This window comes from Ixodes scapularis, unplaced genomic scaffold (genome assembly GCF_016920785.2).
Source record: "Ixodes scapularis isolate PalLabHiFi unplaced genomic scaffold, ASM1692078v2 PGA_scaffold12__126_contigs__length_90152505, whole genome shotgun sequence".
Taxonomy (NCBI): Eukaryota; Metazoa; Arthropoda; class Arachnida; order Ixodida; family Ixodidae; genus Ixodes; species Ixodes scapularis.
In genome coordinates this window covers 69,455,817-69,481,254 of record NW_024609838.1, presented here as the reverse complement: position 1 = coordinate 69,481,254, position 25,438 = coordinate 69,455,817, and the positions used below count along the sequence as shown (strand labels likewise).

Below are 25,438 nucleotides of genomic sequence, written 5' to 3'. Positions count from 1 at the left end.
TCCTGCCTGCTGCACGAATGGTAACGTCAGCGCACTTCCGCGCTTAACACACCTTTTAAGTCTTTTTTTTTTTAATCGACTGATTTAGGATTTTTGCTTAAGGAAGTTTCAAAAGTTTAAGGAGCCATGACACGATTTTTCTAATGACGCTTAAAACTACGTAGAATCACTTCATAACGTTAATAACTGCATAAACTCTCCTTAGCTCTTCTTTCTAGGCGATGGCAGTCGCCTAGAATAGGCGACTGCAATTGCCATTAACGTTGGTGGCATAGGATAGACACCAGGCCACGTGTCCGGGTGCCTATCCTATGCCACCAGCGTTAATCATAGCCACGCGCTGGGGTTGGCGAAGTAGAAAGCGCGTGCTGAGCTCCAGGCATTGTTATAGACGCTTTGCAGCAGCAGTGCATGGGCGCCGCCATAACTGACCTTCAGTTTTTGTTTCCCCTTATTACGTTTACTTCACTTCATTATTACCATAGCAGGCTAGGTCATTGCCATCCTAGGTTTTATTCTGCCTTTCTCCCCAGCATTGGCCTTTGTGGAGGCTCGTCCACACCAATTTCAGTGGCTCGGTATCTTGGTAAAACAAGAGAAGGTCAGCAATGGCGGCTGTATTCTGGCGCGTGTGTAAAGCGTCTATAGTTCGACTATTCTCATAACCGCAGTGGTTGGAAACGAGTGTCCACCGAGGGCATTGATTGTCACTAGCCGAAGTCGAGTGCTCACGCAGTTCTCGTGTCCAATCTATGAGCCGCGCGGGACTGTCGTCAGGCGGGTGGTTTCGATCCCCCAATTACGTCATCAAGCTTTGCGAAGGAGAGACTGAAACAAATAGTCCCCTTTGATCTTCGCAATTTCAACACGGCGAAGCTTCTGAATCATTCGTGGTCTGTGCGAGTACACTTGAGTCAGACTAGGACCAGTACGCATCTACGAAGTCATGAACATTCCTGCCCTACATCGTTTCATGACCCGTTTAACTAGTATATTGTTTGTTCATCATTTCCCTAATTAGTATTTTTATTTATTTACAATCCATGGCTCTGCCGTTGCGAGCAGTTTTTTCCAAATATAGTTTTTTTTTTTTTAACCACGCTATTTATAGGAATCGTGACGTCTTCGCTGCAACATTCGTAACTATAGCTAAACTCGTTTTCACCTAAATAAAAGTTTTGCGCATTCTTTATAGGGCGCGCGAAGTTGTCCTTACAAGATGTGGTTGTCGGAGGGAGAAGCGATGCTTTTCGTCGTTCGAAATACGTGCGTCTTGATAAGATAACATATATCTAATCTTAAAGGCACCTACATGTATAGACGTTTGCAAGCAGCCGCGCCTCAAGAGTTCGTCTGGCCACCGTGGATGAAAACCGCCTTGTTTGGGCACCACACCAACAGCAAGGTGGCAAACCTCTATACCTCAATTCTTTTCATGAAGGGCAAAGTAGTGATGCTCCGCAAAGACCCGTTTTTTTGTTGTTGTTTTTTTTTTTTTTTTTCTACTACGGTTTTTGGCGTGAAAAAGAGTATACTGTTTCGCGTTTTCGGTGTTTATTTATTTTTTAGGTATAAATATCCTGGGTGTTTTTGCGGGGTTAGTTTTTTTCCTCGCAGATTCGGTGTTTCTTTGTGTCAACGTTTTTTTTTTTTTGTTTTTTTTTGTGGGACGAGAAACAAAGGTCTATCCGAAATTAGGTTGAAAAATAAATAGGACATGTGCAAGGTGTTCCCCAATCTGCAGAACGTACTTAGGCGTGATCCGAATGCACCCCGATACCGATAAGAGAAGAAAATGAGACAATGGGTGTTTTTCCAACGAAAGAAACAGCCTCGCTGACAAGGCCGTTTTCCTGGTAAATACAAAATAAAGCTGCAGATAAAATTGAGTGAAAAAAGGGTTCCTCATGATACAGTACTCGATTCAGTGCGCTTCATGTTTTACGTAGTCACCAAAATAAAGCTAGAATGTAAACTTTTTTTTTCAATTTAGAGATGACACTGTAATGGTATATCCGCACAACAATTACGAATTAGCCGCTACGGCAATACAGAAAAAAGTTCGTAAACTTTTACATTAGTACCAAGACAATCAAATGATTATAAGCGTTTCGGAAATGCAAAGAATATGCTTTAGAGACCTGAGAAAAGAAATACCTATTAAACTACGAGTAAAAATGCACGAAGAACAGTACAACAACTGCTGATGTACAACGTTAGAATACGTAAATAAAGTTAAATATTTATGAATGTAGATTGACGAACATTTTAAATCGAATATTTATATTGAGCAAGTTTGTCAGAAACTGGGAATATTGTATGTATCACAGCGCTTAAAATAATATGTGAATCAGGAAAATCGACGCTTCAATATTGTCACGAATCACAATTTGTGATGAAACGAATGGACGAAAAGAAATTAAACATTTGACGCGGCGAAATTGTGCTGAGAAAAGAGAAGAGAAGAGAACAGAAGGTAAAAGGACACTGTCGCAAGCGTCGAGTGTCGGCGTGGACGCGGAATCGAGTGCTGCCGAAAGATAGACTTCGTGCAGCGTAGTGTGGCTTGTTTTGGGTCCCTGGAATCCTAGAACATTCTACCTCGTTCGTTCTGGAAGTATATATTCTGAGCATGAACAAGCTAGACGGCTCTCCAACGTTCTAGAATCTTCCACGTACATAAAGTAGAAACGACAAGCAGTGGCGGGATTCGAACTCCGGCCATCTGCCTGGAAGCCATGCGGGCTACCTACTTGGCTAGCTGCACTCTTTTTGTCTTCTTTATTGTACTTGGCTAGCTGCACGCGGCATGACTCCCCCCTTTAAAAGCGCATCGCCCTAATGCAACAGAAAACAAAACAAATGAACGGTAAGATAAAAAAGGCTCGAGGTGCACCTAAGCATTTCTTATGAGTTGTGAATGCGACAGCATGCACGTCGTTCTTGAGTGCGTCCTCGTGCAGTTGGCGCGCCTCGCTGACATCGGCGGAATCGGCTGCAGAAATTGGCTGGTGCGCTCGGGCGGCTGTGCCGCCGCTCGAGCGCGCCAGCTGATTCTTTTTTTTCGGCGCGCGGGCACGCAGCGCCATGCGGAGGCGCTGATTGAAACTGACGCGCGGCGCCCTCCTTCGGCTTCATGTACTTGCCGTTCTGCGCGGCTTTTTGCGCGGCTTGAAAGTTGGGATGCCTCAGATCGTGGCTTCACGAATTTATCTGCCGTTTGGCGCGGCTGATGACGTCGGCTCGCTTCATGGGACCAATTAATGCTTTCGCATTAAAAGTCCTCTGGCACACGAAAAGCCACATTCCTATCGAGCGTTGAACGGTTTGAGTCGAACTACGTAAACCACATCGGGTCATGATCGGTGTCGTGATGATGTTTGCATTCCGTCACGCACCATTTCGTAGTTGAGATCCTCGAAGCGACGAAGTACCCTGTGCGGTCCGAAGTACCGTTGCAACAGTTTTTCGCTAACGCCGCGGCGACAGTTAGGTGTCCACAACCACACCCTGTCTCAGGGCTGGAATCGAACGTCCCGACGACGAAGGTTGTAGCGGCCAGCGGCGACACGTTGCTGGTCTTGAATACGGAGTCGGGCGATCTGACGGAGTTCGGTCCGTAGAGCAACAATTTAGGAGTCATCGCTCCAATCGTCACATCGCTCGTGGGGCAGCCTCACGTCAAGTATGGTCGTTACCTTCCGACCATGTACCAGCTGGAAAGGTGTAACTCTAGTGGTCTCTTAAACCGGCGTGTTCTAGACACACGTGATGTACGGTAAAACCTCGTCCTAGGTCTGGTGCTTCACGACGACGTACATGGAGATCATGTTGGCGATGGTCTTGTTTAGCCATCAGCCGTTTCGTCTGCGGGTGGTACCCCTTGGTGCGACGATGGCTAGTGTGGCTGAGACGCAGCGTTTTTTGCGTCAGCTGCGCAATAAACGACAACCCGCGATCTGCAATTAAAACCTCGAGAGGATGGACTCGATGAAAGACCTAGCGACTTCATTCGCAGTTTCCGACGGAAGGGCTTTCGTTTCGGGGTATCGTGTAAGGTTATCCGTGGTGACTATTATCTACCGGTTCCATTGCGTCGATGGTGGGAACGGTTCAAGCAAGTCCATTTAAACCTGTTGAAACGGGGAAGTTGGCGGCGGAATCGGCTGAAGTCCTGACGGTTTCGTGGACGGTTTCTTGCGTCGTTGGCATTCGCGGCACGATTGTGCGTAGAGATAAACGGTCTTCTGAAGCTTGGGCCAGTAGTATTCTTCGCAAATTCTGGCAAGTGTCCTGCTGTGCCCGATTTGCCCCGCCGTCGGGTCGTCATGGCATCCTCGGAAGACTTCTTCACGAAGGCTGGAACGGATAACCAACAGCCACGTTCTGTTGTTGTCGCCGTATAGTTCTCCTTGTACAGCACGCCGTGTCGAATGGCGAAGGTAGGCAGAATTCGTAAGAAAGCGCGGAGCACCGTACTCCCTTGCCTCTCCAGGTGCTCACTGAGCGCTCGCAGTTTAGGGTAATCTCGTTGGAGTGCTGCCATGTCGCTGACATCCAGAGCGCCGAGAAAAGACTCATCGTCGTCGTCTTCGGCAGGACCGGCCTCGATGGGGTCCCTTTACAGACAATCCGCGTCATTGTGCTTCTGGCCGGACACCACGGTCATGTGAAACTGCTGCAGTCGTAGGCTCCACCGGGCGAGGCGTCCGGAGGGGTCCTCCAGATTGGCGAGCCAGAAGAGCGAGTGGTGATTTGTAACCACGCGGAAAGAACTCTCATACAAATACGGGAGGAACTTTGTTATTTCCCAGACGACAGCAGGGCACTCCTTTTTAGTCGTTGAGAAGTTCCTCTCCGCCTTAAACAGCGTCCGACTTGCGTAGGCGATCACTGGCTCTACGCCCTCATGCCTCTGGGCCAGTACCGCGCCAAGTCCGTGTTACTTGCGTCCGTGCAGATCTCGTTTCAGCGAACTGGTCGAAAAGGCGAACAATCGGGGGCTTCTGGAGTCTTCACTTAAGGTCATCAAATGCCCAGTGGTGTTCTTCTGTCCACTCAGACTTTACGGCGTCCTTTGTGAGATGCACAGAGTCCGAGAAATCTTCTTACGGCCTTCTTGTCAGATGGCGGCGTAAATGCGGCTATGGCACGCGTCTTCTCGGGGTCAGGGCGAACACCTTCGTTGCTCACGACCTGGCCCAGGAACCTTAGCTCACCATAGGTTAACCGACACTTTGTTGCCTTGATTGATGGCCGGGGTTTGAACCCTGCCCATCTTCGTGGGAGTCAAGCACTCTGCCTGCTTGGCTAGCTGTGCTCGCGGCAATATATATGTGGTACAGTTTATTGACACTTCACAACATCTGCAGAGAAAGAAAATCTATTCAAGAAAGAATCATAAGAAATATTGGCTTAAAAAGCGAACAAACAGGTATTCCAGAGCACATGTACAGATAATTAGGATGTTGCAGTTTATACATCAAGCTAAATATGACATAATTATAATATAAAAAACGAACAAAAACTGAAATTACTAAGAAAATAGTAATTAGACCAAATAGAAAGCACTTTGAACCATTTATAAATAAAAAATACGAGACGCGACGAAAATATTCGATGCCAGAGATATATTCAATGAGTTACTCGAAGCGATTCTTAACACAAAATGTCCTGAAACCTTCCAAATGCCCACAAAAATTATGCAGACAAAAAAAAAAAAAGTACCGTATTTACTCGCGTATAGGTCGACCTGTTTTTCAAAAATCGCCTCATCAAAACTGGGGGGTCGACCAATACGCGAATCCCGGTATTATATTTTTCAACTTTTTTTTTTTTTCGGGGGTCCCGAAGTTAGGGGGTCGACCTATACGACGTATCGACCAATATGCGAGTAAATACGGTAAGTGTAAGAAAAAACGTACTAAAAGAAAAGTTACTTCTAGGGAACTTTTTTTAAATTGTATCTCTTAGCGAAATAAAGACAGTGCCGACAATATTATATATTGCCAAAGTTATGTTGTTGTTTTCTTTTCTTTCGTTAAACATTCAGAATGTATTCTCATTGATTACCTTCTTTTCCTTTGCACAACTACTGCCGCGTCCAACACACAACCCCTACTTATGTGGGAATTATGCCGTAAAATCTAAAAAGAAAGACACGCTAATTTGTATTATATTGCATCCTACCGGAACTTGACAACGGGCGTCTGTGCGGCTTTTTGCATGGACTTCGCAGTGTGACGGCCACGGCTGCCAGTATCGGCGCGGCCGGGATTCCCCAGGCGGGCCTGGTGACCATGGTGATGGTTCTCAACGCCGTCGGACTTCCGGCGGACGACATCACGCTCATCATTGTCGTCGACTGGATTCTGTGAGTGCCCCAATTCTTTCGTCGTTCATTCTTGACGATGTGGCGCAAGGGTGTGGCAACGAGCGTCTTCACACATCTGTAAGTCGGGGTCACGCAGCTTATTCGTCGTAGAAAAGACAACCTGTACACACTGTCTGAGACATTCTTTGTAGGAAGGTGTCGTAACACTGGTGATACAAAGACCTGACGGCAGACATGTTGGAATCATTCAAATGTATGAAACAAACATGCTCCGATTATGGTTGAGACATGCCAACATAATGTTTCCATCATGTTGGCCGTGAACAGCGTGTTTTTTTTTATATGATGTATGAACATACCGACTGCGGCTTGCGATTTCTTTTGCTGTGAGTAGGGTTACCTGGTGTGGGGAATTAGAAGGGAGGGGGGGGGGGGAGATTAGTTTTGGTCAAATTCAGAAATAAGTTTTGGGGGTTTATTTTTTTACACTGTGTCGCTGTTTTTCGGTGTCTACTTTCGGTGTCGGACAAAGAAAAACTGCTTTTATCGGAGCTTATGTTAAAGGGAACGGGACACGGTCGTGGAATTCCCCTGCCACCAGGTGACATGCGCGTGACCCGAATATTGCATACGTTGGTTTTTGTACCATACGTCGCCAGTTACGAGAATGCACCTAGAATGTGACAAGCTAGACAGATTTGTAATATATATATATATATATATATATATATATATATATATATATATATATATATATATATATATATATATATATTTATTTATTTTTTGACTCGAACACATCTTACTGACGGTGCACCACTCACCAGGCTTAGTGGTGTTCGTGGTAACATCAAGACGAAATGTTTTTATTACTTAAAAAAAATATAATGTCCCGATACTGATAAGACGAGCAAAGGGGTTCCCAGAGAAAAATGCAGCTCTCCCAACAGCTCAGTCTACCTGTGTTTCAAATCAAAATAACGAAAGACCTTTTGCATTACGGCTGATCTAGACATTTGCGCTCGAGACCGACAGACAACGACGCGTTGCACGGACCTTAAAGGGTAACTGCAAAGGAAAAAAGTTTTTTTGTTTTGTTTTGTAACAGCATAATTAGGATAAGCATGTCACAAAACAAATCTTCCACGAAGAAAATTTTTTTTCTAGCGATATATACGCCATAGGACGTAATTTAGTCGGAGTCACAACTTCTCCACATATAAAACTCCCGCCCTTTCGACGCGCGCGGAGTGGCTGTTATAAGTCACTCCCTGACGTATAGCAGCCATTACGTTACGTTTAATACCAGCTTCGTGGCGCGCGATTTAAAACGGACGAAATAGCCGCAAACTAAAATTAGTCTCGCGGCAATAAATATTGCTGTAAAAAATTTGTTTTGGCGGAAAAATTGTTGTGTGACATGCTTGTCCCAATTAGGCTGTTTAAAAATACACTTTTGTGTATTTTTAAACAGCCTTAAACAGTTTGCTGCAGTTTTTCCTTTGTTACAGGGACCGATTCCGCACTGCCATCAACGTCCTAGGAGACGCCGTCGGTGCCTGCGTCGTGGAGAGGTTGAGTCTTGAAGACCTCAAGCCCAAGGCGTCGGGGGCTCAGGGCTCCAAAGACACGGTCATGACGTCCATGTAGACGCTGAAACCATCTCAAACACAACGTAACATGCGCTGTCGCAAACCGGCCTCCCAAGGTTGCTTGCGAGTCAAGGACTCAAACATCGCCGTGTTTGCCAAATCCTGTCCGTAGTCAGGCCAAGGCCGCACCAGACGGTTCATCTGACCGCCTAGCAAATTAGCGGGCGGTTTGGAAGATTTCGTTGTCCATAGATATGACCCACATGTTTAGAGGACTGTGCTGCAGTTTGCACATATCTAGATCCCGTGTATAGGCGGCCTTTGCAGAAAAGGAAAGGACGTGTGTTGTTGTTGTTTCCGATGCGTGGGCAGTTTTGCGTTTCTGATTTGTCAAAGTTTGCTTTACATACAGTCATGCTCCAGGGTTTTCGGCCAATCACCCATAGGAGTTCGACAGTTTATGTTATAGGAGTAAATCGAAGTTATTATTAATCCTGTAGAAATATTCGTGTGGTTGTGTTTTCTCCTCTCTACGTACTTTGGAGCTGAAGATGAGTGCAGGTACTTCGCTACACCTGTACGACGAAAGTTCATACGTTGGTAGACTGTCTTTGAACAAAAACAAAAGAAAACAAAAACAGAAGTAGATCACTGGTAATTGTAAATATATTTAAGTATCTTAAATCGGAGATTCATGAAAGAAAATAGTTAACACGAGCGGCTAAATACACAACAGTAAAAGAAATGCAAAACAAAATTACCTATGTGAAATAAGTTAGCTGATAACTTGCTGAAAACGGTTAACATTTCAACAGTAACAGCTTAGAGTTATTGCAGTGGCTAAAACAATGTTGAAATTGTTTGGCTAGCTGGAATATAAAGTTGTGTCAGGTGTAAAAAAAAAGAAAACGAATTTTCCCGATGTAAAGGCATCGCTCATCTACACGACACGGTGCATCACAAGGCCAATAAATCTACTAAGTCTTTTATGGTAAAAATATACCAGCTTGTATAGGGCAGTTATTTGAAGTGAAAGAGAATAACGCGGTATGAGAGCAAACAAACGTCTTAGCTTAGTGGGCTGCAAAAAAGCCGGCTTAAGAAGTGGGACGGCTTATACCGCAAACATGAAACAGATACCTGTGGAGGCCGTCGTACTGTCCTACATAAACATTCCGATTGAATTGGCCGGCATAATTAACGCAGAAAATAATATTTCTTTTTTACTGACGACGTATAGCGCAATAGGTCATTTTATTTTTAAAGAGGCTACAGAGTGTTACCGATGTGCACTGCTTAGCATGTGCGTCAGTGTGCTGTACAGTACATGTAAAAAAAAATGTTGTAAACCGGTGGATAATCGCGCCACGTAAAAATGTCTTCTATTTCCGTAGGTGCATACTTTGTGATGAGTGTAACGAATGTTTTTGGTGAAAACACCTGCAACCATATCGTGTAAATAGTTAAACAGTGTAGAAGGTCAAGGCCTTGTTCACATATAATCAAATCATTATCTATTCTCACGTGTGGTTTGACTGCCATCATGAGCTGATCACCAGTGACCTGACGTATGTTTCATCGACGTCCTCCAGCATGAAGGGCTGAGTTGACTCTTGATGAATCTTGAGGCTGCTAGTGAGAGTATACTGTCATCCCCTTAAAAGAAAATATTTCATCAGAACTTTTATATAGTTTTCCAACTGTGTTGGGACTAATTTCTGACTGGCATCAAGGAGTATGGTATGACGAAATGGTAACAAAAAGTTACCTTTATTTGTAAAACATTTTGTCATAGTAATTCTATGCGCCGTTGGCATTGGCTATTTCTTTCGAATCAAACGATTATATTCTATACCCTGTATATACAGACATTGCGCTATAAAAGATTGTAATTGTGTTTTGATGACTCATAATTTATTCTGTTAAATTATGTCCCAACGAGGTTATTTAAACTTTCGCCGATATCATGTCGTCTGTTTGTATTGTCTTCTCCGCCCTTAGGAGATTCGTCTTCTGTGCATTGTTGTGATTTTTTTTTTCAGCAATAGTAGGGCATTGTTCAAATCATCGTGTTTCAGTGCAGACAAGTGCTGAAACCGATATCCTGTTTCAGGAAGCGATACAGCATTTTAGAATGTAAACCTCGTATACGCAGCTTCTCTTTTGTGTGACCTAGCTGTACTTTCAACACCAGTCAGCTAGGGGTTAGAGAGCTCCGTCTTTTGTTTTTTTTCGCTTCCGCTCAGACAAACATACTATACATGTTTTTTTTTGTTTTTTTTTTGTCAATCCTACGTAAATCAGGACTTCGGTACATTGAATAAAAAGAGTGTTTTAAAAAACAGTAATGTAATGAGTGGTCACTCACGATTATGACAAATATTTGATGTTATTAAAACGAAATGTACGTCACATGGAAAATCCTTTTTTTTTTTCTTTCACCCCAGCTAAAAGCGCTGTCAAAACTTTTTTTTTTTTCTTTTCGCATTAAGTTTTATTGTTGTCAACGCCACGTTCCGATGGAGGTAATCAAGCAGCTCGAAAATTTCATCGTTGCGGCGCTCGTCCTTATTATGCGCTTGGTATTACCGGCTAACTCTAAATCAATAATGCATAAAAGAAAAGAAAAAAAAGCTAGATCGCGGTGCATCCACTGCTCGTGGTGAGCGCCGTGACTGTTCTGGGAGCTATAGTCATCGCGAGGCGTGAGCCGGAAAAGAGGACGTTGAAGAAGGGAGAGGGGCGCTCGAGACAGATGATTAAATGGCTGATTCTCAACGGACGCTGGTTTGAGTCCCGAGTTCCCGAGGCCCTGACAACACGTGGTGTCATAAGTGCGCCAAGGCGATATCGCCGGAGGAGAAGCTACGCAAGCAATGGCCACGTCAAGCTTCTTGTGTCAACCCCCCGAGTAGTACACTTTTGCAAACCCAGAAGAATGGACCTCGTGGAAACGCCGCTTCGAACGATTTCGAGTCGTCAGTGGTCTCGCTGCGAAGCCGGGAACAGAACAGGTGAATGCTCTCATCTACTTCATGGGGGATAAAGCGGATGATATCCTGCTGTCTCTCAGTTTACCTGAAGAGCAAATGACAGACTACAGCGCCGTGCTCCCAGCCTTTGAGAACCACTTTGTCGTGAGACGGAATGTTGTTTATGAGTGATCCTTTTTCCATCGGAGATGTCAAAGAGACGGAGAGAACGTCGAAGTGGTCATAACAGATCTACACAAGGTTGCCAAGTTCTACAACTTCCGCACACTCCACGACGAAATGATTCGAGACAGGATAGTGGTGAGACTTAAATACCACAAGCTTTCTAAAAGACTGCAGCTTGATCCAGACCTGACACTTGAAAAGGCAACAAACATGACGCGACAGTCTGAGGTTGTGAAAGACCAACAGACCAGACTTCACACGTCCAGTGGCACAAACGTGGATTGAACTTTACGTATCAAAGAAGGCTCCTTCAAGAAAAGCCAATCGTGGAGGAAGAGTGGGCGAGAAGAGGGTACCCAACTCGACTCATGGCGAATTCCACTGGTCGTTTTGGAGCGCGCCGGGATCGACGTTTTTGGAGCGAGTCTATTTCCCTGGGCGATAGGGATCGAGACCGACGTGATTCACTGGTCGTTTTGGATTAGCTCCCGCTCCAGATCTCGATCTGGATCCGAAAAACGTCGCTCCCACGATTTCGGCGGATTCAACCGGAAGCCAGCCAGGCCAGCCCTTGGTGCACACACGTGACTTCCTTTTTCGTGGGGCATCTCGCCTGATCTCGCCCATCTCGCCTCAGAAGAAGAAGCACGTCGCGGGCTGGGCTCCTAGATTGTCTAGACATCAGAAGAATCCGTAATGGCCGCTTGCTCACCCCATTGGCTCGACAGCCGGTTCGTTTTCCGGGAAGTAGAAGAGAAGGTATTTGCCGCGCTACGGGCATTCCGGCAATCTTTGCCAGAAGCGCCTGAGCCATTCCTGCCAGTCGTGCGTCGAACACGTGTTAACGCCGCGATTGCGAAAACGTCTTTGAAACGACCGCGGCGGCCGCGGAAAGGGGATTCCCGGGCAGTTGAATGACGGGAAGGCATCCGCCGATCCCGGAGCAGTGGTCATGTTCCACGGGGGATCCGTAGGCGGCCCGACCCCGTTCGGATCGTGTGCTCCAGTCCGGATCTGGTCAACTGACCCCGGCGCGCTCCAAAACGCCCATGGAATTCGCCATCAGTTTCAAGCATCGACTGAACACTGCTCACGCTGTGGAAAGAGTCAACATTCGAAAGAACTGTGTCCGGCACGAAAGGCGATGCGCAACAAATGTCGCATGATTGGACATTACGCCCGACAACGCCGAAACTCCGCCTAATTTTATAAAGAGAATAAAGCTTTAAATAAAAACAAAAGGATGGAAGTGCTGGGTATCGATCCCAGTACCTCTCGCATGCTAAGCGAGCGCTCTACCATCTGAGCTACACCTTTTTTTTATTTCTTTATTGCAGGAGGATTGCAAAAACGGTCAATTCAATTTTAAAAAAAAATGCTCTGCAAGACTTATTGCAGGGTACATTAAAATACTCGCATTTCGAGGAGCGGTTTACAAATGTCTAGCCACTCGGGCTTCGTTTTACGGTTTGGAAAAATACTTTCCACTTGCTTAACAAGGCTGAAAAATAATGATGCACTTCTTTCACACTGGGGTCGGCATGACGGACCGCCATGCGCGACCTACAAATACTGCACAAACCCAACAAAATAATCATATCAAAAGGTATGCCATCATGGTTACTCACATTCAAGAAACGTATGACTGATTGGCTAATGCACAGTTGTTTCTTCAACGTGCACTGGAGCACCATCCCAAAAAATACCGCATCCCAGCAAAAAATGAAAACGTACTCGATGGTCTCAGGTTTCTTACACAAAATACAGTCTACCGACCACGGAACATCAATAACCTTACCTTCAAGCCACACCTTAACGGGCAGTGTATTGGAATGCAATTGAAAAAAGAACGTTTTAACGGAAGGGGGAACGCACATATTCTTCACTCGCTTGAGCACATCTTGGCCCTCGCTACAGACTACAGTTCTATACAACGGGTCTGGAAACAAACTTATCAATAAATCGCGTGTAAGCGTTTTCTTGCTAACAGCGGACAAATACTCAAAAGAAAAACGGGCAGACAAAAATAACACTGCGTCTACCACCTCCTTCTGATATCCCACTAATCTCTTAAGTTCGCTGCCATGGGACGAAACAGGAAAAAATGGCAAATGAGGAGACAATTTGGTTTGTATAAAGGTACGTATGAAAGGATGCTCTTGGTCTCGTAGAAAAAAGAATCGGGACACAATCTGTTTGCAAAACAAATGCGAGAGACCGAGACCACCGTGACGAATCCGATGGAAAAGATTGTCTCTCCTCATCGGCTCCCACTTTGAATTCCAAATAAACGTGGCAAAAACACGGTGAAATTTCTGCACATTCAAGCGAGCCCAATGAATGGCCTGCATCACGTGTACCATAATTTTGCAATGAGGAAAATATTACATACTGTCGCTCTGGCAAATATGGACAGCTCACGCTGCTTCTAACGGGAGGCGCGCCTGTCCAGGTTGGCGGCGACTCCCGACCAATATGATTTGGTATAAGATACCTTCACAATTTCACTCAAAGAATAGAGCTTTAATTAAAAGCAAAAGGAAGGAGGTGCTGGGTATCGATCCCAGTACCTCTCGCATGCTAAGCGAGCGCTCTACCATCTGAGCTACACCCCCTTTTTTTTTTTTTTTTTTTCTTTATTGCAGGAGGAATGCAAAAACGGTCATGTCACTTTAAAAAAAAATACTCTGCAAGTCTTATTGCAGGGTACATTAAAATCCTCGCATTTCGAGGAGCGGTTTACAAATTTCTAGCCACTCGGGTTTCGTTTTACGGTTTGAAAAAACACTTTCCACTTGCTTAACAAGGCTGAAAAAATAATGATGCACTTCTTTCACACTAGGGTCGGCATGACGGACCGCCATGCGCGACCTCCAAATACTGCACAAACCCAACAACATAATCATATCAAAAGGTATGCCATCATCGTTACTCACATTCAAGAAACGTATAACTGATGGGCTAATGCACAGTTGTTTCTTTAACGTGCGCTGCAGCACATCCCAAAAAAAAACCGCATCCCAGCAAAAAATGAAAGCGTGCTCGATGGTCTCAGGTTTCTTACATAAAATACAGTCTACCGACCACGGCACATCAATACCCTTTCCTTCAAGCCACACCTTAACGGGCAGTGTATTGGAATGCAGTTTAAAAAAGAACGTTTTAACGGAAGGGGGAACGCACATATTCTTCACTCGCTTGAGCACATCTTGGCCCCCGCTACAGACTACAGTTCTATACAACGGGTCTGGAAACAAACTTATCAATAAATCGCGTGTAAGCGTTTTCTTGCTAACAGCGGACAAATACTGAAACGAAAAACGGGCAGACAAAAATAACACTGCGTCTACCACCTCCTTTTGATATCCCACTAATCTCTTAAGTTCGCCGCCATGGGACGAAACAAGAAAAGATGGCAAATGAGGAGACAATTTGGTTTGTATAAACGTACGTATGAAAGGATGCTCTTGGTCTCGCAGAAAAAAGAATCGGGACACAATCTGTTTGCAAAACAAATGCGAGAGACCGAGACCACCGTGACGAATCCGATGGAAAAGATTGTCTCTCCTCATCGGCTCCCACCTCGAATTCCAAATAAACGTGGCAAAAACACGGTGAAATTTCTGCACATTCAAGCGAGCACAATGAATGGCCTGCATCACGTACCACAATTTTGCAATGAGAAAAATATTACATACTGTCGCTCTGGCAAATATGGACAGCTCACGCTGCTTCCAACGGGAAGCGCGCCTGTCCAGGTCGGCGGCGACTCCCGACCAATAGGGTTTGCTTTGCCTGTAACATTTTAGTGGCACACCGAGGTAAATGCACGGCACACGGTCCCAACACACCCCTTCAAACACCGAAGGGGTTGTGGCCCACTCTCCGTGCCAAAACCCACGGCACTTGCTCAAATTTATGGCTGCCCCTGTAGCCTTACAGAAGTCTCTTGCCAACGTCACAGCCGCGCTAATACTTGGCTTATCGCTACAAAAAACCGCGACATCATCTGCATAGCTCATGATTTTTATCTCCTCATTTTCCATCCGAAATCCGTGACATTGCTTGCTGTTCTGAACACTTAAACAAAAAAGTTCCAAATAGAGGTTAAACAATAACGGCGACAAGGGACATCCTTGTCTTACGGATGTTCGCACACGTATCGGTTCAGTCAACTCCCTGTTCACAATGAGCCTAGTGGTGCACTCTTGGTACGCCATTTTAACCCCGTCCAAAATACGCTCGCCCACATTCACGTGCTTTAAAACATCAAAAAGGACATCGTGCTTAACTCGATCGAAAGCCTTATCTAGGTCCAGTTGAAGCATGGCAACTTGGCCCATGCCATCGTCACATGCCTCCAAAACAGTTCGGGCAACGTGTACATTCGTCAAAATAGATCGACCCTGTATTCCACACGTCTGATGACCTCCAATGAGCTGGCAGGCAACACTCTGGAACCTCCTCGCTAGGATTTTAGCAAAAATCTTGTAATCTACATTACACAGAGTTATAGGGCGGAAACCAGTGACTTGACGTAGTTTCGCAACGTCATCGCTTTTGGGAATTAACACAGTGTATGTACGTGAAAACGACGGCGGCAGCACTTTCCTTTCGTATGCTTTACAAATGACTTCTAAAAAAAGCGGAGCGATTACGCTCTTGTATTTCTTATAAAATTCGGCGCATAGCCCGTCCGGTCCTGGCGTTTTCGATCTCGGCAAATCGTCTATTGCTCTCTCGACCTCTTGAAGAGTGATCGGCTCTGTGAGGTTTTCCTTCTCCTCTTCCGTTAGTTGCGGCAGGGACTCTAGAAGTTTTCCACACATTGGGTCCTGCCTTCCTTTAACTTGGGTTTCAAAAACTTGCCTATAGTGTGCGACAAAAGCCTGCTCAATACTACTTGGGCTAGTGTTAATCACTCCGTTGTACTCGATTTCGCCAATTTCGTTGCGAAGCGCGAACCTTTTCTCATCCGCCAAAGACCGTTTAGTAGGCTGTTCTCCCATCAAGTACTTTTCTGATCGAGCCCGAACAATGGCTCCGCGGTAACGCTCTTGATGAAAATGCGCCAGGCGTTGCCTCACCGTTTCCAAATCTTTAAGAGCTGTGCCGGGTCGCTCACACTCAGCTCTTGACAGAGCTTGCAAATCTTCGATTAAGCCACGTTCGTCGCAACGTGCCTCGTACGCTAAAATCGACGACCTTTCGATAGCGAGCATCTTCACTTCCTGTTTGATGAGCTCCCATGTCTCGAATATATCGTCCCTTGCGGTTTTAAAAAAACGTTTTGAAGACGTTATCTACCGCTGCAAGAAAACTTTCATCGTCAAGCAGTTTTGTGTTAAGCTTCCACAGCTTCCAGTTAAACTTGGCCTTCGGCGGCGCTTTTTCGCCGATCGTTGTCGAAATCATGCAATGATCCGAAAAAAACACGGGTGTGACGCGATACTTTCTTAACATTGCTGCCGCGGAGGCCGATACGTATACTCTATCTAGGCGCGCATGAGACGACGCTTGGAAATGGGTGAAACGAATCTCGCTGGTTTCATTCGTCACCGTTCCGGCGTCAACCAAGTCAAAGTCTTCAACCAGTTCGCTTAAAACTTGCGCACTCTTGTCACTGCTCCGCCTCAGGGGCGTTCTGTCTGCTGCCCTTACAACGCAGTTAAAATCGCCCAACAACACAATCGTTTTATCACAATCTAGAAAACGGCGTAAGCCAATAAAAAAGGAAGCACGGTCTTTAACCGTACTAGGCGCATACACACAAACAATTCGCCACTGAAAGGACGCCAAGGAAAAATCACACATGATGAACCGCCCTTCCGTGTCGGTGGTTACAGCTAACTCCGACAAGGGCAGGGACTTTTTAAGAAAAAGAAAACAACCGGCAGAAAAACCAACCGCGTGGGTGACACAAACTTCGTACGACGGCAGAAAAGGCTTAAGCGCACTAGCAACCTGTTCCTCGTCAGCCATTTTAGTCTCTTGCACCGCTAAGAAATCGGGTTTCTCTTTAAGCAGCAAACGCTGCAATTGGTATTGTTTTTTCCTGGTGCTCAAACCTCGAACATTTAGCGATGCGACCGTTATTGCTGGTTGGAACGTACAAATCATGTGTTTTGCTGTAGCACTTGCCTTGGCTTTCGGACGTCAGTCTTTGTAACCAGGCGTTAGCCGTCTTACTTGCTGTTGAGTCGCCTCCGGTCATCTGGGGTTAAGGTGGGCGTGGGCTGGAAACGCCCCTTCTTTGTCCTCTCCATCCAAGGGTTGGGCCTGGGTGTCATGCCCGGCGTCGATGGAGGGTTCTCGTCGAGACCACGCTTGATGGACTCGGTGGTTTCGTCCATAGTGTCGTGACCTTCGGAAGGCGCCTTCTCGAAAGTCGGGGGGGAGGCCTCGCGCGGGGCTACAGTCTTCTCCATTGGCGGCGCCGTGGGAGGGGGTGCCGCGCTGTCTGGTTCAGGAAAGCCACCAGCCACCTCCTTCTTGTCCTTTACAGGCGAGACTTCAGTCGAGCCGTCCGCTCCAACAGGATGACTGCAGGGCTCACCAGACGGTAGAGCTTCGTCTTGTTGTCCCTGAGCGGAACGCTCAGCCTCGTCGACATCCATGGTCAGGGGCGAAAGGTCTTCCGCCGCCGCTCCACCAGTTACTCGGGCGTAGGTCTTTACGCACTCCTCCTTCTCGTGGCCGAAACGTGAGCACACCGAGCACTTAGGCACGCGGCAGTCGCGCCTGATGTGCCCGGCACGCTTACAGCGCAGGCAGACCGGCGCCCTCCCTGGGATTACGATAAGGACGTTCGCCCCCTGAAGCCGCAGCTGATGAGGCATTCCGTCGGGCGTGACGCCGCTCTTCAGCGTCATGCGTGCCACCCGGGTAGTCGACTCGATGCCCTCGAATCCCTCGACGCGCCACTTCTCACGTGCAACTTCTATAACCTTGCCGTAGGGTTCCAAACACTTGCTCACCGCGTCGTCCGTCACATGATACGGGACCCAATGGAGGCGTAGACGGACTTCCGTGCTGCTGGGGTCGATGACCACACACCTCAGGTCCTTCACCTTCAACTCCTTGGAGTCGATGAGCCGCTTCTTGGCTTCCGGCGTTCGCAGCGTGGCTAACCAGACGTGGTTCATCTGGAAAGCACCGAGCGCCACAATCTCGGACAGGACGGCGCACCGCTTCAGTTCTTGCCGGAAATCTTCAATACGATAGGGTCGGCCTCTCAAATCGCAGTGCAAAAGTACTGAATTTAAAATCGTTGCACCCGTTGGGATGGGAGGCAACACCACCTTGTAGTCGTCGGCAGACGATGACGCAGCAAAAGTACCGCGGCCAACTGGGGCCGTTGTCGCAGCTCCGTTGGAGCCAGCCATCCTGCGACCGTTCTCGGCGAGTGCCAGAAGCAAAATGCCGTCTGAGCTACACCCCCAACAATCCTATATAAGATACCTTCACAATTTCACTGAAAGAATAGAGCTTTAATTAAAAGCAAAAGGATGGAGGTGCTGGGTATCGATCCCAGTACCTCTCGCATGCTAAGCGAGCGCTCTACCATCTGAGCTACACCCCCGACAATCCTGTATAAGATACCTTCACAATTTCACTGAAAGAATAGAGCTTTAGTTAGAGGCAAAACGATGGAGGTGCTGGGTATCGATCCCAGTACCTCTCGCATGCTAAGCGAGCGCTCTACCATCTGAGCTACACCCCCGACAATCCTGTATCAGATACCTTCACAATTTCACTGGAAGAATAGAGCTTTAGTTAGAGGCAAAACGATGGAGGTGCTGGGTATCGATCCCAGTACCTCTCGCATGCTAAGCGAGCGCTCTACCATCTAAGCTACACCCTTTTTTTTTTTATTGCCTGTTCTTGCATTTGGTACAGATAAAATGCTAAAACATGTAAATCACTTCTTTGTCGACGTGGTTACATTAAAGTCTCTTCAGGAGAACCAAATCATTCAGGACGTGCCACCAGTCAGGGGGTTCAGGTAGCGCCCGATACACCTCGCGAATGTAGGCCACACACACTTTCAACAAAGTTTTCTCTGACCGTGCGAACGTTCACGTCCGCATGGCGCACCCCCATCCTCGTCTTCCATATACTGTGAAGGCTGAGTGCCATAAACATGTCGTAGGGAACCCCGCCGTCATTGTCAACGGGCAGGAAGCGAATTCCCTGCGCTGTTATGGGTAGCTCTTTCTTAAGAGTGCGCTGGAGGATGTCCCAGTGGAAGATGGCATCCCAACATTCAATGAATACATGTTCTATGGTCTCAGGCTTTTTACATAAGAGACAATTGGTAGACCACGGTACAAATACGCCCTTTTCCTCCAGCCATGTCTTAACTGGCAGGACGCCGCAGTGTAATCTAAAGAAAAACGATTTAACGGTGGGTTTTACCGGCATTCTTTTAACTCTTTTCAAAACGTCTAAACCTGAGCTATTGGGGTATAAAGACCTGTACAGGGGGATTGGCAATAAAACATCCACTAAGTCCTTATACAGTTTTTTCCGTGAAACCGAACCCAAATACTCTAAAGAAAAACGCACTTTTAACATCTGGAATGACAGCACCACTTCACGCAAATAACCCCGGACACTCAAACACATGACGTTACTTGACGACACTACGAACTCAGGCAACAAGTTTCTTAATCGCGTTTGAATAACAGTGCGTAAGAAAATATCTTCCTGATCGCGCAGAAACATAAACCTCGATACAATTTGCCGAATAAACAAGTGAGACAAGCCTAGCCCACCACATCGAACTGATCGAAACAAGTTCGTACGAGCTGAGCGCTCCCAGGTTGAACCCCAGATGAAGACTGCGAACACTCTGTGCAGCTTCTGCACGTTGATGCGCGACATGGACAAAAACTGTAACACATACCATATTTTTGCCGTCAGAAAAAGGTTACAAACAGTGGCACGCGCAAACATGGACAAATCCCGGCCCTTCCAATTCTCCGTTTTTGTTCTCACCCTCTCTTTTTCGTCGTTCCAATATGGTTCGGTATCTCGGTAATACTCTAGCGGCACGCCGAGATACCTCGCAGGCAAGGTTGTCCACTGAACATTTACAAAAACCTTACGTGTTCTGTCCCAGTTCCCGCGCCAGAACCCTGTGCATTTCCCCCAGTTAATTAAGCTACCTGATTTCGCACAATAAGAAGAAGCAGTGCTGACTACTTCGCGCAAACTGTCTTGGTCAGCACAAAAAACGGCAATATCATCCGCGTATGAAAGGACTTTCACCTCGCTAGAGTGCAGTTTAAAACCCCGAATATTATGATTACTGATGAGTCTTAAGCAAAAAGGTTCTAAGTAAATGGCAAAAAGTAGAGGCGACAAAGGGCAACCTTGTTGCACAGAGGACCGAACATCGATTTTTTCGCTTACACTTTTGTTCACTACTAGACATGTAGAGCAACCATGGTACGACATTTTGACACCCTTAATTATTACAGAGCCGACGTTTACATGTTCCAAAATACTAAAAAGCACCTGATGTGACACACGATCAAAAGCTTTCTCTAGGTCGAGCTGCAACATTGCAACTCGGCCGTCGAGAGCGTCACAACATTCCAAAATGCTTCTTGCAACATGTACGTTAGTGCCAATAGTTCGGCCCTTTATGCCGCAAGTCTGATGCGACCCTACAAGACATTGGATAACACTCTGTAATCGTGTGGTTAAAACTTTCATGTAGATTTTATAATCTACATTTGCTAAACTTATCGGTCTGTAAGAAGCAACAGACAAAAGCTTAACTGGATCGTCTGATTTCGGAATAAGTACCGTATGTGTTCTTAAAAATGACGGTGGCAATCTATTGTTTTCGTACGCCTCGATTAGCACTTTTTGGAGAACATACGCGGCCTCAGTTTTAAACTCCTTATAAAATTCGACGCCAAGACCATCTGGTCCGGGTGTCTTTCCAGTGCTGAGGTCGTCGATGGCTATCTGAATTTCGTGAACACTAATCGGTGTCTCTAAACTATCGCGGATGTGTTCGTCGAGTTGGGGCATCAAAGATAAAAATTCCGAATCAAAACCCTCCCCTTGTTGTGTGCTCTGCCCGAGAAGATTGCGATAATGCTCGACAAATGCTCGCTCGATTGCTTTCTTATCACGTGTGACTGTGTTATGGCAGCAAATTTCTTTTATCTCATTTCGCTGCGCGTATCTTTTTTCATCGCCCAGCGCACGCTTATTAGGCATTTCGCTTAACCAAAGCTTTTCGGATCGCGCCCTCACAACGGCCCCCCTGTATCTTTCAGCATCGATCACTTCCAATTGATTCTTTATGTTCCTTATTTCCTGTTGAAACTCGCCGGGTTTTAAGCTTTCTTCGATTAGAATGACGTTCAATTGGCGCCTCAGCTCGTTTTCTTTCCTCGTTTTTTGATGGTTTAATATAGTACTTCTTTCTATCGCGTTCATTTTTACCTCTTCTTGCAAAAGTTCCCACCTTACCCCCCATCTTGCTTGTTCACTTTCGTGTAACGTCCTAAAAGACTCTTTGACGGCAGCTCTAAACACTTCGTCCTTCACCAGACTACTGTTTAACTTACATAGTGACCAATTCCATTTTTTTGCTTTACCTCTGTCACCCAAGGTGAACATAACCATCGCGTGATCACTAAAAGAAACATGCTGAACCGCGTATTGGCTGCATAAGTGAATAAGGTCTAGTGAAATATACGCCCTATCCAGTCGCGCGTGACTATAACCTTGAAAATGTGTGAACTGTACGTTGCCGTTAGACGCGCAGTATCCAACGTCTTCTAAAGCATTCTTCCCAACGATATCGTTTAAATAAAAAGCACTTTGGTCGTGTAGGCGTACTTGTCCGGAACGATCTTCTAGAGTGCAAACACAACTAAAATCACCCAGAAAAACAATAGCTCTATTACATTCGAGGTACGGACTGAGACTTTCAAAAAATTCTTTGCGTTCGCGTTCGCGATTTTGGGCGTATGCACAAATCACGCGCCATTCAACATTTGAATAAGAAAAATCACAAAAAACGGAGCGGCCAAAAGCGCTCGCGCCTACAGCCGTCTCGACAGCGCCAACTGATCTGCGAATAAACAAACAGCACCCTCCCGACGTCCCGACAGCATGAGAGACACAGACATTAGAGAGTTTTAGTAGATCGTTCCGATACCTCCGATAGCCCCGATAACGATACTATGCATGCGCAAGGGAGGCGGTGGCGGTGTATCGGGATATCGTTATCGGAGTCATGGGAACGATCTACTAAAACTCTCTATTAAAGAGAGCTCGAAAAGGCTGCACCATACGGTCTGTCTGTTCTTGGCTTTCCACTTTGGTTTCCTGGACGGCGATAATATCTAGCTCGTTGTCCGCAAACAACCTGCTAAGTTGGTATTGCCGCCGCCTCGCCGCTAGCCCGCGTACGTTAATCGTGGCAAAACGTAGGGCTGCCTCTAGGCTGATGGCCATTCAAAGAAAAGACAGACCGTATGGCGCTTACCTCGGACCGTACAGCCTTCGCTCTGTCGCGACGCAGTGGTGGCGACTGACTGCCCGTCGCGCAGACTCCGAGGTCCCAATCGGGCTCTGTCTCACACACTCAAGGGGGTGGCTTGGCCGCCCTCCTCTCGTCCACGGGAATGTTCGGTTTCGGGGTGATGCGCATTCTCCATGATGGGCGCCGTCTTGATGGGCGGCTCCTCCTGGCTTGCCGCGGCGGGGTCTATGCCGCCGTCTTCCCTGGTTCGCTTCGTGGTCAGGCCACTTGCAGAGGCCACGGCGTCGTCCATGGGCACATCTCCGACGGCCTCTACGTTCCCGTCGTCGTGGGCCTTGGCATGCCTGGTGCTCGGCGCGGTCACTTCGCCGGCCGAACAGTCCCGCAGCGCCGCTTTCAGCGTCGCGTCCGCACCCTGTACCGTGCCGTCCACGCTAGTCGCCGCGTCGCCCACGGGCGCAGGCGTGGCACCCGTGGACGTGCCAACAGAGCCCGCAGCGGCCTCCTCGGCGTCGGCCTCGTCCATGAGAAGCTCCGATTTCTCGTCGCTCCCCACAGGGGCCGTGGCCGCCGCGTACGTCCGCACGCACTGGGCGCCCTCGTGGCCTACCCGCGGGCAGACGTTGCACCTGGGGACGCGACACTCCTTGCGGATGTGTCCCGTCCGTTGGCATCGCAGGCAGAGAGGGGCCCTACCTGGCACCACGACGAGGGCCAACTCGCCGCCGACCCGCAGCTGGTGTGGGATGTCGTCCACAGTCGGAGGACCGCCGTGCGCGTCATTGTGCCGACGCTTCCGCAGCCATCGACGCGCCACTTCTCCTTGGCAACTTCGACGACTTTTCCGTACGGAGCCAGAGCTGCCCGCACGTCGTCGTCAGCGACGTTGTAGAGCAGCCAATGCAGTTTGATCCGCACGTCCTGGTTGCTTGGATCGATGACGATGCACCGACGGCCCTTTACGACGAGCTCGGACGCGGCCAGCAACTTCTTTTTGCCCTCCTCGCTTTTGAAGGTCACCGCCCACACATGGTTCATTTGATACGCCCCAAGGGCGATAACCTCGGGCAGTAAGGCGAGACGAACCAGGGCGTCGCGGAACTCTTCGACGCGGTAAGGCCGCCCCTTGATGTCGGCGTGAAGAAAAACAGTATTTAAAACAACTGACCCAGTTGGCAGTGGTGGCAAAACAACGGAGTATTCCTGCGTTCCTTCCTCGGTCCTGTTACCGCGGCCCAATGAGGCCGCTGAAACCGCTCCGACGGAGCTCATGATCGCACGTCCTTTCGCTTCGGCGGCCGGAAGTGGCTCCAATCTGAGCTACACCCCCAACAATCCTATATAAGATACCTTCACAATTTCACTGAAAGAATAGAGCTGTAATTAAAAGCAAAAGGATGGAGGTGCTGGGTATTGATCCCAGTACCTCTCGCATGCTAAGCGAGCGCTCTACCATCTGAGCTACACCCCCAACAATCCTTATAAGATACCTTCACAATTTCACTGAAAGAATAGAGCTTTAGTTAAAGGCAAAACGATGGAGGTGCTGGGTATCGATCCCAGTACCTCTCGCATGCTAAGCGAGCGCTCTACCATCTGAGCTACACCCCCGACAATCCTCTATAAGATACCTTCACAATTTCACTGAAAGAATAGAGCTTTAGTTAGAGGCAAAACGATGGAGGTGCTGGGTATCGATCCCAGTACCTCTCGCATGCTAAGCGAGCGCTCTACCATCTGAGCTACACCCCCGACAATCCTGTATCAGATACCTTCACAATTTCACTGAAAGAATAGAGCTTTAATTAAAGGCAAAAGGATGGAGGTGCTGGGTATCGATCCCAGTACCTCTCGCATGCTAAGCGAGCGCTCTACCATCTGAGCTACACCCCCGTGATACCTTCAAGAAATTTTAAAGATTTTTAAATTTTCTCTTTGTGTATATGCGGCAAAAATTAGACGAATAAGGCAAAAATTCTTTCACATTATAGGCGTTATAAGCGAACGACACCGGCGTATACCTGTAATTTTAGCTATGTCCCTTTGTCTTATTTGAGCAACCATCCCGGTGTTCTCCAAGCAATATCTTCGGCATTTAAATTGAATGTAGTTGCCACAAAACCAGAGCTGGCTGTGGTGAAAGAAAGTGAGCACTGTACAGGGTGAAGTGTTTACTACCGCACTTTGTACTGACTTATATCTCGAGAAGCGCATATATCTAGGGGTATACATGCGAGGGCTGGAACATTTTTACTACCGATTTACCGTATTTTCCAGACCACGGCTCGTGGATGATGCAAGTCTAAAAGTTGAAATTTTATGCTTTGCGGTGTATGCACGGGTGCAAACTTTTGTTCTTTCTAGGTCTTTCATTATGAAGGACGAAACGTGACTGATTTTGAGAATGAAAGAGTATTTTAGTGAGGGTTAGGAATGCTAAAAGCTTCTTTGCGGGCAAATTAACGTTTATAATTTTTTTTCTGTGAATTATTGTTTTACCCGCGGACTGGCACCGGCCGTGTAATATGCACCGCGTAAAGTTTATGCACTAGGCGCGCACTATACTTAAGGAAAAACAATTTTTGCAACCTAAATTCGCCCCCTGTCTATTCACCATGTACGAGCTGTAGTCAAGAACTAGGGTAATATGTTTTTCTAAAGGCACCGACATCCTGCTTAGGTCAAAAAGTCCCCAACAGATGAACGATATATTCCAGCGCAGTTTTCTCAATCACCTGGGGAGGGTGTAGAAAAGGAAAAAAACCGGTCTTTGATGGAGAGGTGCTCGACGACTGCTCCACGTAGTCAGCGAATGTGCGTGCCCTGCATTAAGAAAATA

At 47.0% G+C, this 25,438-nt stretch overlaps 2 protein-coding genes and 7 non-coding genes across 9 annotated transcripts in view; 1 reads left to right on the top strand and 8 right to left on the bottom strand.

Annotated features, from left to right (window-relative positions):
• LOC8026657 (excitatory amino acid transporter 3) overlaps positions 1-9,967 on the top strand; it is a 57,832-nt gene extending 47,865 nt beyond the window's left edge. Inside the window, exons 9-10 of the mRNA XM_029971296.4 lie at positions 6,239-6,373; positions 7,846-9,967. Coding sequence (XP_029827156.2) covers positions 6,239-6,373; positions 7,846-7,984 — 274 coding nt within the window. The 3' untranslated portion in view covers positions 7,985-9,967. The remainder of the gene's footprint in view (positions 1-6,238; positions 6,374-7,845) is intronic.
• Positions 9,968-13,626: 3,659 nt separating this feature from the next.
• On the bottom strand, positions 13,627-13,699 carry Trnaa-agc. The gene has a single exon. It is a non-coding gene; the product is annotated as a tRNA-Ala (tRNA).
• Positions 13,700-17,269: 3,570 nt separating this feature from the next.
• Positions 17,270-18,469, bottom strand: LOC120846838. The gene has a single exon (XM_040218726.1). It carries the CDS (start codon positions 18,467-18,469, stop codon positions 17,270-17,272), a length of 1,200 nt encoding a protein of 399 aa, XP_040074660.1.
• A 124-nt stretch (positions 18,470-18,593) lies between these two features.
• On the bottom strand, positions 18,594-18,666 carry Trnaa-agc. The gene has a single exon. It is a non-coding gene; the product is annotated as a tRNA-Ala (tRNA).
• A 68-nt stretch (positions 18,667-18,734) lies between these two features.
• On the bottom strand, positions 18,735-18,807 carry Trnaa-agc. The gene has a single exon. It is a non-coding gene; the product is annotated as a tRNA-Ala (tRNA).
• Positions 18,808-23,997: 5,190 nt separating this feature from the next.
• On the bottom strand, positions 23,998-24,070 carry Trnaa-agc. Its single transcript has one exon. It is a non-coding gene; the product is annotated as a tRNA-Ala (tRNA).
• Positions 24,071-24,137: 67 nt separating this feature from the next.
• Trnaa-agc lies at positions 24,138-24,210 on the bottom strand. The gene has a single exon. It is a non-coding gene; the product is annotated as a tRNA-Ala (tRNA).
• A 68-nt stretch (positions 24,211-24,278) lies between these two features.
• On the bottom strand, positions 24,279-24,351 carry Trnaa-agc. Its single transcript has one exon. It is a non-coding gene; the product is annotated as a tRNA-Ala (tRNA).
• A 68-nt stretch (positions 24,352-24,419) lies between these two features.
• Trnaa-agc lies at positions 24,420-24,492 on the bottom strand. Its single transcript has one exon. It is a non-coding gene; the product is annotated as a tRNA-Ala (tRNA).
• Positions 24,493-25,438: the final 946 nt, after the last annotated feature.

What these genes read in the sequence shown, in the direction of transcription:
- LOC120846838 (XM_040218726.1), bottom strand. Translation starts at nt 18,469, where the DNA reads ATGGCTGGCTCCAACGGAGCTGCGACAACGGCCCCAGTTGGCCGCGGT.